Here is a 13,230-nt window from a genome sequence, read left to right on the forward strand (position 1 = left end):
ATGGTCCAGTAAATTTCTTGAGCTGCTGCTAGATTTCCGAAGGGCCACAGTAATTTCCTCTTCTGCCAAAGTGGTCAAATAGTCAGTAAAATGTCCTTTTTCTTTTTGCTTCAATAGTTAAAATTTCAAGATTATTTGCATTTTTCTGAGATTTATTTATTTATTTAACAAATGATATTATCTACGTTAAGATGAAGAGTAGTGAGTTTAGCCTCATAATATGCTAGTAATAATGTGGTTTAAACTCGCAATGGTGAGGATCGAAGCTAAGACCTCTCATTTACAAGTGAAGAGAAATACCACTAGACCGTAATACTAAATGACAATTTTTATTTCCTTTTAGTTTTCAGGAGATGTTCTAGGGATAACCGTGCGGCCCCGCAAATATAGGCAATTCGTGGATGGTTCTTTAGTCATTTGCGCACATGTGAGCGTTTATTAATAGTATGCGTTTAACTTTGTTAAGTCATTTATTTGTATAAATTGCATGCGTTTCACCTGATAATGTTACGAGCTTTTTTTTTATTCTATTTCAATAATAATAGTCTTAATAGTTACTATAAATTTGCAGATGCAAAAATTAGTAGGGCTTATGGTTTTTTTAATTCGTTGGAGGTCCGGAGTGTTGGCAACTTTAGTTCTTTTAAAAATAATTTATAGTAAAATCTCAAATTTTTCAAATTTTGTTTGCAGGGCTAATATTGAATTAATTTATATGTATAGCCACATCAAAAACTTTTTTTTACGAAAAAATTGTCATTGACCACTTACAAAATATTAGGGATGTGCGCAAATGCCTCACAAACTAAAATCTTGTTGTTTTGTCGCCTATATTAATCTTCGTTGAAAATTTCATCAAAACACTGTTTTTGTTTTTTAAACATTACATTTCTTGTTATACAGACATCACTTATTGCTTAACTTTAAATTTTGTAATTGCCTGTACATTTTCAATTTCAAACCAACCAAGTTGAGATTTATTTACCCTTTTTCTTATCACATTTTTTTTTCGAGAAAATTTTGTGTATAAAAAACACTCTCATATGTTGTCACTATTTTATATGTAATAATAAGAATAAAAGTCAAGATTAACATGTCAATAGAAAACAAACTTGTTTTAAAATTTGAGTAAAATAATAATACAATGACAAAGATAGAGAAAATAAAATGCAAGAATTGGAAGTGAGATGTCTTATGTTCGAATCTCGTGGATGACAAATTCGATACCAAATTAGGTTGCTTATTGTGTGGATTAATCGAACTATCTCTCTCCTTAGTGTAAAAATATCAATGTACTAAAAAAAATGCAAGAAAGGGTAAAAACGACTTAAAATATGAAAGCAATATTGTAATTTATTATTAAAGTTTTTTTAAAATGAAAATTAATGAAAATGACTTGAAAACTTTGAGTTTTAATGATAAGGAAAAAATAAAAGGTAAATTGAATAGTACCATGATTGATTTTTTAGTGTAAAAATGTGATTTTTCGTTAAAATAAACAGTATAGAGAGTTTTTCGTTAAAGTTCTATTTTTTTAACTTGTTTAATCATCTTGCCTCTTGTCGTTTGCAGCTGATTTTGCACCCACACGTCAGCACTAGACACGTTGACGATTTGTAATCGACATTGTGATCTTACTTTTTATATAAATTTGATAATAACCTAAAAAACTCCAAATGTAACTCCATAACTTTCATAAAAAAAAAAAAAAATGTAAAGCCATAAAATGTAACCAATTGTATATGGAGAAGGATTCTCTCCCCTTTTTTTTTTTCCTCCTCTTCGCTCTCCTCTTATTTGAATGATCACGGTTAAGTTACATCAATATCTTATATTAATACACAAACCACATAGATTCATAGTACAATGGAATGGGTACAATTTTTTTCACTTATAGCATTATACCCATAAGCCTTTTGATCGACCATTCATAATCTACTCATATTAATTTATCCATATTAATATGGGTACATTTGTGAAATTCCATTCCTAAATTTTACTATTTCAATTTTGTATTTTGTATTTCTGGGAATTAAATTTATTTTTCGTTCATTTTAGGATTATAGTTAATTGCAAAGTTTGAATTTTCGTATACCTTTCGGGGTAAATCTTAGAATTTTTGCAGAGAGCTCAATTCCACAAATGAATAGGTGAAAACAGTTCACGAAACGGATATAACGAAGAAGTAATAAGCATGTAAAGTTAGGGGCAAAATAGTCATTAGGACCTCTATAAATAGAAGAGTAAACTGCCAATTTGCCCCCTAAACTATCACCCAACTTTCGATTTCTCCCCTGAACTTTTTAATTAGAAAATTAAGGACTTAAACTAGTTTTTTTTGGCCGATTTCCCCCTACCGTTAGTTTTTCATAGATTTCATCCAAATTAACGTTAACTCTTATCATGTGCAAACCACGTAACTCTCATTTGTGGACAAAAGCGTGACTTTACTAGACTTTCAGACATAAAAGCTATAGAATCACACATATTTGCATAGGTTTATATTTTAGAAATCTAATGTTTTCAATTATTTTAAAGAATGAAGCGACTGAACTACCCACACATGTTGTGCACATACTTCCATTTAACAGAAATTTGGATGGAATGAATGAAAAATTAACAGGAAGGGGCAAATCGGCCAAAAAAATTAGTTTAAGTCCTTAATTTTCCAATTAAAATGTTCAGGGGGGAAATCGAATGTTAGGTGATAGTTCAGGGGGCAAATCGGCAGTTTACTCTAAATAGAATGCTCCAAATTTTTTGGAAGGCCTTACCATTTCTGGAAGGTGGAACTGCGGGCCTATCCAGAGGGACTTAGGCCATCTCCAACCGATCCGGCCAAATGATCATAAGGCTAAAAATAGCCCGTTTTGACACAAAAACCGTCTTCAACTGAGAGATAGGCCAAAGATTTTGTGGGCCCCCTCCAACCAAAAATCTGAGAACAGGCCAGCGGGCTGGCCAATATCAGCCAGCCAGCCTTCACTCCTTCCCTCCTTCCCTGCATGGATCTCTCTCTCTCTCTCTCCCTCCTTGCTCTATATCTTTGCACCGACAACCCCACCCACCACATGAATCCCACCGACAACCCCACCCACCACATGAATCCCAAAATTCGATTACGACCCACCGATGGTTGCCAATTCATTAATTAATTCATAACATGAATTTTGAGCCGAGAAGCAACAATTTAGTTGCCATCTTCATCTTCTATACCGTGGAATTTCGACTCAAAAAATTGTCTTCCTCCCTCCCTTCCCTAATGTGTGATTCCAATGCACACAAACACTGACCACCCAAAATTCATACAGATAATGCAAACATCAATTCCTAATAAGTAAAACATTTTTTCTTACATGAAGATAAAATCAACTAAATCCAAGAACTAGCTGTACCATCACATCTGAGCTCCTCGCAAGCCTAGCAACCCTCAACGACGGCATCCACGGCGGAGAACCCATTATCCACATCTGAGCTCCTCGCAAGCCGAGCAACCGTTACTAAATTACCAAGGAAAGCAGTAAACATGTAAGGATTAAGATTTGTAGAGAGCCCAGACTGTTGGCAGCCATGGAAAGGGGCAATGATTGCTGCTCTGTTATCTTTGGAGCTGCTGGGCACGAGTTTGACTAACAGGTGTTTTAGTCCAAATGCACATTTTGTCAATGTGGCTTAACCAATGGCTATGTGATAAAAAAATAAAAAATAAAACCAATGGCTAACTTTGTCAAATCAATTAATATATAGGGGCATAGTTGTCCTTTTAAGAGTGTTAACGAAGAACGGACCAAACAAATACAAGAAAAGATGGATGATAGGAATATACAAAGGAACACTTTGGATTACACTCAAATGAGCAAGACCTATTTTGATAGGAAAGAGAGTGAAATTATGGTCCGACTGAAGTTGTTTACCTCTGACTATAATCCTAAAATGGCAGATGATAATGATGATGATTATAGACTTTAAATTTAAGTTGTAATAGTTTTTAAATTTAAGTTGTAGTTTTTAAATTTAAGTTGTTGTAGTTTTTAAATTAAAATAATAAATTATGTTTGGCCCTTTGGCCCCTCGGTTGGAGATGATTTTTTGTCACAGGGCTATGCTTGGCTTATGACCCTCTGGCTCCTCGGTTGGAGATGGTAAAAAATATGATATGACACTGTTTATTAAAATATTAATTTCTTAGAGGACTATAGGGCTAAAACGAGCCTTTTGGCCCTTCTTCGATTGGAAATGGCCTCAAATCTCTATAACCACGACCCGATTCCTAGACACGTCTTTCCGACGCCTTTCCAAGGTGCTCTGACGACGAAATTCGCCGTCGCCACCACCACCGTTCGGTTCTCTAGCCATGACGAACGGAGCACACTATAAAAAGCTAATAATAACAATTATAGCGTGCTCTTCGCTAATCACCTTAAACCACCAGCCCTTCTAGTGCTAATCTTCATTTTCACTAATCACCACAAGCCATGTACAGTGCTATCCTATATTTTACTTGAAAAAGTAAACACCTCATGAAATGCTACTAGTTTACAATAATGAACTTGTTATTGGCACTTCAAAGTAGTCCTTTTGCACTTGTTCTTAATTTAGAAAACAAGGGTATGAGTTAAATATGACAATTTCTTGCACAACTCATTAACCCGGCACAAAAGGATACGAAAACTAATAGGTTTTTGGTCAACATGTTAACTAATCAAGTCGTTATCGGATCACCCCTAAGAATCCGTTGGCAGGTTTACTCGCATGTAACCTGTTTCAATCCATTAAGAAAAAAGTTAGTGTGGTAATTTTAAACTATTAAAAAAAGTTTACTACAATAGCCGTAGAATTTAATTTCACATAAGTTAGATTAAATCCTTACGGTTGGATATTTTTAATACCTTCTCACTCTATATATCATCTCTCCCCCATGCCAGAGTCAAGAGACTCCTTGTACCAACTCTGTTTTATTCTCGTTGTCTCATCGCATCTTTCTGTCTCCGTCCAAACCACTGCCACGGTCACTGACATCTAAACTCGATGAATCACAACCACCACCATCGACCCGACCCGCCCATAACCTAAATGCAAGGTTGCGAATCAAGATACAAATGAACAGCTACCTACAAGGTACCCACATGCACAGGCAGTTGGAGGTGTATGCGTTCGCATGTGTTTAGCATAGCATAAAAAATCACAGAAGTGCTTTTTTCAGAAGCAGCTTGGGGAAGTACCTTGTAAGTGTATAAGCATCAATGTTGTCTTAAGCTCAAACATCGTAGAAAAATATGGAAAACTTCAGCTACTGTGTGCTTAAATACTAACAGACTCGGTGGGCTTTTTTAAAAAGGAGCAGCCAAGGTGACCCAAAAACAGGAGCAACTATATGTATATATGTATAGTATTAATAAAAGACAGACCGATGAACATGTATAACGCGAAACTGTATGTCAATCAAATCAATCAAAACCGATCGCCAAACTGAAGAGTTATATACAAGAAATCTGAAAACCAACAAGAACCTTCCATCTTCCATTATACTAAGCGAATCCACTGCCAGCAACAAACAAGTAATTCAATGCCATTTATATGACAAGGGAGTAAACAAAAATCAGCAGCTCACATATGGACAGGCTCACCACACGAGTAAACAAAGACACTATACTCGGAAAAAAGAGAGAAGTATACGTTCATCTGTCTTGTTTGGAAACTAACTTCCCGTTGGGGACAACGAATCTAACTACTATTCCCATCTTCAATATCTATTTAACCCACGTCATTCTATCATTCATAATACGTTGCTCTAAGATCTAATGTGTATGCACTGCAAATAGAAAATCGAGTTCAATACTAATTTCACACCAGCATCAACTCTACCCCCTCTTCCTTTTCATTATCATTGAGTTGAAAGGAAACAAATGCACAAAGGCACTGCATTTGAATGAGCATAGCCCCAGAAACAAAAGCAAAGACCAACCATATCTGTAACTGGCACCGAACAGTAACACAGAAATGGAGGAAAGAAGAACCTTCTATCATTTGTAACCTCTGCTTCTCAAACCATAATTCAATAAGGAAATAACTGGACTTCAATTGCTGGTTGCTACTAGATTGGAGGCTCAAATATCATTTCCTGCATCGTAAGTGAAGAAAAGGCCTCTCAATATTGTAGGAGACAATGGATATCTCTTCTCGTTAAATCACAACAATAGGAAAATATTAAACAAAGGCAAACCTGATCACACACAGGACATGTGTCACTTCGTTCCATCCATTCAAGAATGCAAGCAAGGTGAAAATGATGATCGCATTTTGTAGTAATTTTTGGATTTTGTGGATCATACTCTGCAGAGAAGAAAGGAAATGATCTAGTAACTGAATGTGTCACATATTTTGAGGCAAGCAGAAAACAAAGAGTGCAGTTTGAATAGACAACTTCCAGCAACAACGTCGTTGAACACTAGAAATTAAATGAAGGAACTTCCTCTTTAAAAGAAAGATAACAGTTTAACTATACAATTCTAGAATGGTTGAGCTAAGGACTTTACCTTCCAAACAAGTGGGACAAACATCCTCTTCCTCTATTGCGAAAGTAATAGATTCCACTAATTTCGCAAGTTCAACTTCTGACTTATTCACAGGATCAAGTTCCGAATCCGCTTGGGCTTTGCAGTCCGCATCCTTCAGGTCTGCACACTTGGGTGAAGCTTCTTGGGTATTTCCACCTACTGCTTCTTGAACAGAATCAGAATCTGTTGTTATCTGCAATGCTGCTTCACTCTTGCTGCCACAAATCTCTTGCGCTGGTGGTGGAGTATGAAGATGCTCCAAAACCACATCATATGGAATAGGGGCAGGAGGTGGTCTATAAGTGTCAGGTATTGATGTATCCAAATTTGTATCAACTAGGAGCCCAGTAGAGAGTGCAGAGGCACCTCCTTGGTGAGATGATAAGGGAACGTGCTCATCCGAGGTCCTTGGACACTGCATTACAATTCAAGTTCAAGAGATATATAGAACAAGAAACGAGATAAATCACAAAATCGACTTCACTGCCAACACACTCTGATTTAAAGATTGAATTCATTAATCAAGTCGATCATCAAAGGCTAAATCCACTTAAACATTTACAAGAAAAAAAACAACCACACGAAATGTTTTTAACAAAAGAGACGTAGCTCAACACTAAAGAACAGTATTTAGGGTGAGTGAGGGAAAGCATTCTGCTTACGTAATAGTATGTTGGTGCAGCATTCAGCTCCGTTCCTTTGGATGAACAGCAGCAGCAGCCTCCCATTGTCTCCTTTTACTTACTATCTTCGCTGCGGACCTAGAACTCGAGGCACTTGGTGCCACATATCCACTTCAACATTAAAAACACGAAAATGGCTGTTAGACAACGGTAACAATGTAATACGTTGAACAATATCCACAACACCAAAAAAATATAAATTACTATTTCAAACCCCATGTCCAATTACTACGTTTCGAGTTTTGACACCCCCAGATTAAACCAGCGGTTCAAACACAATAAACCCAACATGTTCCTAGTGATATTAGTACAAAAACCCCCACCATGTTAATTACTGCAAAACCCTATAAATCCATCATATTTAGCAGCAAAACCCAATTCATGGAGTTCAAAAAATAATTAAAAATTAGTGAAGAGCCAAACTTCTCCAATACCACCACCCAATTTTATACACTTTTGAACAATTATCACTAGTAAAACAGCATCAAATCATCATGGAAGCAACTAAAGCAATCAAATTATACTTATAGAAACAAATATATAATCAGCTGTAAAAGCTGGAAACCAATGAATTAAAAGCGGAAACAAAAAATCGAACAGGGTTTTACAGAATAATTCTTGAAAAACCGAAAAAAAACAAAGAGGAGGAAGAAGTAAATAATATCAACCCGAATTTAGCAACGGTTTGAGAATTATTTGAGTACCTTTTTGTTGATTGAAGACGCTTCGATCGGAATCGGAGTTGGAATTGGGAATTTTAGAGAGAGAGAGAGAGAGAGAGAGAGAGGGTGGACTAGTTGGAGTGCGTTTTGGAGGAGTGATGGCTTTTGCTTCTTTTTTCTGTTTTTGGGTGTGTTTTTGTATGTGTGAACTTTTCAGTGGGGATAAAATAAAAAATACTAAATTATTAGTTATGCTGAAAACTATGAATCTGGATTCTCGCCGGATCATCTTTTGTGAGAATCTCAAAAATTCGTAAATTGTGTACGTTCATTGTATATCGTGCGGTTAGAAATTATTTTAAATATTTGTATTTAAAATTAAACACAAACAGTACTTGACAAAAACTGATCGCATGATGTACGATAAACATACATGATTCATGGATCCCAATGATCCTCACCAAAAGGATCCGAAGAGGATACTGTTGAGAAAACTATGAACTATAATAAAAAAAAAAAGTTTTTTGTTTGTGGCCTATTTCATCTAAGTGAGAGAGAGGATGCGGCAATAGCAGGAAGGAGAGCGGAGAAATTGTAGAATGCTTAGAATCGTGTGATTCTTCTTATATCAGTGCCTTAAAATATAGTAAACAAGATAAGATAATTAACTTATCTTCCAAAGTAAGTACAATCCCTAAGTAATCTAAAACCTAATCTAACTAGGATTTACACATTCACCTATTATTTACACTCTCTCTTGAGTGTGTAAATACTTAAGTAGATGTAACATCAGATTCAGCAGAGTTGATGAAGTCGTCTCATCGACATTGATTAAGGAACACACTAGTCTCAAACAAGGGAACTTGCATATGGATATAATTCTCACAAACCCCGCTATGATAAAACCCAATATGCGACAAAAACTCATGTCAAAGGAAAAAAAAGGTGAGTTAATAAAGTCAATCTTTGTCTACGGGTAGTGGCAGAGCCACTTAAGAACAAGGAGAGGTCCGGGGCAACCCTGAAATTTTTCATTTTGTAGCTTCTCTTTGTATCCTTTTGGTTGGATACTCTGCATTCTTCGACTTTATTATATTTCTCTAATTGACAAAAAAATGTGTTCTACAATACTATTGTTATGAAACCAAAGCCTTATATCAACTAGTTTTCTTTAGTTAGTTCACTATTTTGCATGATAGAGTGTTGTTTTATAATGAAACAACACGTATATGAATTGAAGAAGTATTTATATTGAATCACAAGTTCCATAGTTGTAGTTTTGAGCAATGCATGTTAATTTTTGTTCAACTTAAATGTAGAAACTTATAAAGGAGTTCGGTGTTTATAATATAATTATCTCCAAAAAAAAAAAAAAATAGCGACTTTATCGCTTTCTTTTGATTAAAAATTTTCATTCCACTACAACAAATGAACCTTTTTTTCTCCTTAGTTATATTAATTTTTGTCAATTTCTTGCATATGGCTTAGAGGCCCCTCATAGCTTTGATTTCTGGCTCCACTAGTGTCTACGAGATGTACACAAGGGTATGACTAGCCCACGATGGATGCCTCGTTAAAATAGCAAAAACCTAAAGGGCAAAATGCTCCTAATCATAAGGAAAAATAGTACATTAAGATCAAGCGAGTATACTTCGGGATATTCTTCCTAAGTTTGACATAATTCCAAAGAGAACTAACAATGTTATAACTCAGAAAGTTTACGCATACCAATTCCTCCAACAAGCTTCTGGAAAGTAAACTTCGGTAGTGACTTGGTGAATAAATCGGCTAGGTTGTCTTGGGAACATATTTGCTTGACTTCAATGTTCTAATCTACTTGTTGTTGATGAGAGAAAAAAAAAGTTTGGGCGCAAAATGCTTCGTGTTGTCTCTTTTGATGTATCCCTCATTGATTTGTTCAATACATGCTACATTATCTTCATAAATCCTTGTAGGGACGTCAACGATGGAAGAAATTCTCAGGTGCTTCGAATATATATCATTACTACTCTTAACCCAAAGCATTCCCAAGTAGCTTTATGTAAAGCGAGAGTATGGCTCGAAGAAGTCACAACTTAGGTTTGTTTGGTTGACCTCCAAGACATTGTCGTGTCTCCAACGATAAATACATGACCCGTTTGAGAATGCGTCTTATGCGGGCCAGACAAGTACCTTGTGTAGCATAACCAACAAAGCAAGAATCAACCTGAAAACTGAGGGGCTAGCAGCTCTCTCTCGGAATTGTAGGGAAAGAATAAACCCAAATCCGTCGTACCTTTGAGGTAGCAGAAGATGTCTTCAACACTTGTCCAGTGTTTGCATGTAGGCTCGTTGCTATATCTTGCTAAAAGTTTAACGGCAAATGAGATGTCTGGTCTAGTGCATTTGAGCTATGTACAATAAAGTGACAATTGCACTGAGGTATGGAACTTCACGTTCCAAGTGCTCTTCCTTATCTTCTTTATAACGGAAAGGATCTCGTTTAGCATCTAGCGTTCGAACGACCATAGGAGTACTTGAAGGCTTCATTTTATCCTCATTAAAACAACACACTTATGAGTGTAGTTCAACTGATGCACAAGAGTCTGAACAATGCTCGATCTTTAAGCTGAGACAGTATTGAGTTTTACCAAGATCTTTTATTTCAAATTCTAACTTTAGGTGCATAACAGTTTTCTCAAGCTCTTTAGGAGTCCCAATGAAATTCATGTCGTCGACATAAACTGCAACAATCGCAAATCAGGAATGTGATTTCTTCTGGAACGTGGAGAATAAAGAGCCTCTTGAATAATCAATTCAGTACCATTAGACAACATTATACGGGCAATACCATAACCCTCAATCAGGTTAGAATGGCCTGAAAGGGTTGCCAGGTGCGATAATTTAGGTATGAAGTTTGTAAAATAGATGCGTTGCTGCAAAATAAAGTTCGTGGTTGCACTACCTGCCAGATAACTAACTTCCCCACTAGTTATACCTAGAAATAAATTAATTGAATTGGTCACAAATATAAGGAAATTCAAAAAAAATTTCATTCGAGAAAATGACCCATAAATTCAATATCCAAAATTTAAAACAGACACCAACAAATAGTCCAAATAAAGGAAATTGTTCAAAACTTAAACCAATAAAATAATTTGGATGGGGGTTTGAATCCAGCCACATGTATGTCTGCGATTCTATTCTTCCATTGGAGCAAATACCTCTTGAAAGTTAGACACCTCCATCTTTATATCTTCCAATAACCAAACTTGAGCAAGTTTGATTCAAACTTTTAATGACATGAATGATACTCAGCTACAACCTTGGCGGGAGCTCGGCATACACGGGGTCAATGGTCATTCGAACAACAACAATAACACATATCCGCATCCATGGTGTCAGGTACTTTACCTTTGTTCTTGAAGTTTGAGGTTTTGTGAGCGAGGTTGTAGCGTTTTTGGGCTTTGTTCCTCCCTTGGATGGGCCTTCACTTCATCGACCTTGGGCTTTCGGTTTCTGGTTGCACCTACCACGACTAAAACGGTGGTTTGGGCGTTGATTCTCGCTAGTATGTGGTTTAGGCATAGGGGTCTAGCCACTGGGTCCAACCTGATGATTTTTCATCAACACCTGGTTTTGCTTTTCAACAAGAAGTAAAATAGACATTAAATCCGAAAACTTAGTAAACTTTTGTGCTTGTATGGTTGTTGTAAGGCAATATTAGTGGCATGGAAGGTCGAATAGGTCATCTACAAGAGATCCTGTTCGGTTAAGTCCTTGTTACAGAACTTGAGAAGTGATCAAATTCGACAAACTTTAGAATTATATTCATTCACAGACTTAAAGTGTTGGAAGCATAAATGTTGCTAGTCGTGTCTTGCTTCAAGTGATAATATTCCTTTTTGGTGATCAAAACGATCTGCCAAAAAACTCGTGGATCCTCCCCAACGAGGTACTCGGTTTGTAATGCATCATGCATATGCCTTCATATGAACATCATGGCAATGGCTTTGTCAGCTTCACCAATTAGGACATCTGTCTCAACTTCTATGGTAGCTGAAAGGCTTTTAGTAGTGAGGTGGAGCTTCACATCTTGTACCCACTTCGAGTTTATTCAAATTTGACATGTTGATGTCATAAAAGGGATCAAAATTGTGGTTATTGCAATGAAATAAAAAATTATCAATCCATACACAAGGAGTACAACGTTCGGATTCGTCGAGTAAAGTAAATAGGGAAGGTATAGGTTTGTTATGAATGAACCCATATCGAATACATGTAATAATATCAGCAAAAGAACGTTCTCCCGTGCTTCCAGACATGCTGAGCTCCACATATTCATGTGCAGAAAAAGCGGGGGGGGGGGGGGGGTTCAATTTTGGGAAAGATAGGATCAGTAAATGGAAGTTCACTGAGATTGAATTTAAGTGGGATCTTCAATAGTGGTACCGAGGGTGTCTTTAGAGTATACCGAATCAATATAGCTATCCTTCTTCTCTTCTATTAGACATGTTTTGGTTTAAATTTTCATGAAAAACTTGGGTTTTCATGGGTGTAGTGTTTTTAAGAAAACTTCCAAGTTTTCATGGCACTTATTCGAAAAAAAAAAATTCGAGTTCGAATTTTGTGAACTTCAAGTTCATAGGTTCTTGCAAGGAAACAAAATATATATAGAAAACATGCAACATATAATATAAATGCACGTAAGCCTTCAAGGCCAACTACAATAATTAATGGATAACTTTGGCGTTGTTGGGTTCCGGCCAACAAAGAAGAAAGGGCAAAAAGTATAAGTCCAATAGTTATTGCCTAAAAATTATCAGGCTCCGAAATTCGTTGGTGGTACAAATTGGACCAAAAAGTATAAGTCCAGGAGGAGAGGATTAACTCGTCCTCCAAATAAGTACAATCATTTAGGAAAAGAATCATTAGAATAATAGGTAATCTAAAACCTAATCTAACTAAGATTTACACAATTACATATTAAATAATATTCAAAACATTTCTCTTGTATTCTTTTTCAAAGACTATCCCTTTTGGGAAAATTCTTTTTTATCTTATTTCAAATCCAACCCAATCTTTTTTGCAACTCAACTCAAGTTCCAACTTCGTGATCTTTTTCTTCATGCGTTAATATTGAGCATGGAGTTTGGTTAAGCCGCACAATGCATTGTTAATAATTAATATCGATCTCACCACTTGAGATTTGAACGTAAGACTTTTCATTTCCAAATAATTCATACATATCTATTTTTGAAATACATGATCAATACTGCACCAAAACCGTATTTATTTTACATAATTGAGGATTGATTAGTTCTATTTCCACCATGCTTTTCCATCGTT

General features: G+C 36.0%; 1 protein-coding gene across 3 annotated transcripts; it reads right to left on the minus strand.

The window, feature by feature from the left end:
- Positions 1-4,457: 4,457 nt before the first annotated feature.
- Positions 4,458-8,025, minus strand: LOC137713212 (probable E3 ubiquitin-protein ligase RHB1A). 3 transcript variants are annotated; one of them, XR_011065287.1, is made up of 7 exons: positions 7,945-8,025; positions 7,220-7,351; positions 6,537-6,972; positions 6,224-6,333; positions 6,018-6,121; positions 4,890-5,111; positions 4,458-4,759 (listed from the first exon to the last, which is right to left on the minus strand). XR_011065287.1 is itself a non-coding variant. In XM_068452490.1 (5 exons), the coding sequence occupies exons 2-5, from the start codon at positions 7,283-7,285 to the stop codon at positions 6,095-6,097; spliced, it is 639 nt and encodes a 212-aa protein (XP_068308591.1). In that variant the 5' UTR covers positions 7,286-7,351; positions 7,945-8,025; the 3' UTR covers positions 5,443-6,094. The 3 variants fall into 3 exon arrangements, 1 of the variants encoding a protein (XP_068308591.1); XR_011065288.1 differs by having other exon boundaries at positions 4,459-4,759; positions 4,890-5,069; XM_068452490.1 differs by lacking the exons at positions 4,458-4,759; positions 4,890-5,111 and having other exon boundaries at positions 5,443-6,121.
- Between the last annotated feature and the right edge of the window lie 5,205 nt (positions 8,026-13,230).

The sequence above is a fragment of the Pyrus communis genome, chromosome 13 (genome assembly GCF_963583255.1).
Source record: "Pyrus communis chromosome 13, drPyrComm1.1, whole genome shotgun sequence".
In the NCBI taxonomy this organism is placed as follows: Eukaryota; Viridiplantae; Streptophyta; class Magnoliopsida; order Rosales; family Rosaceae; genus Pyrus; species Pyrus communis.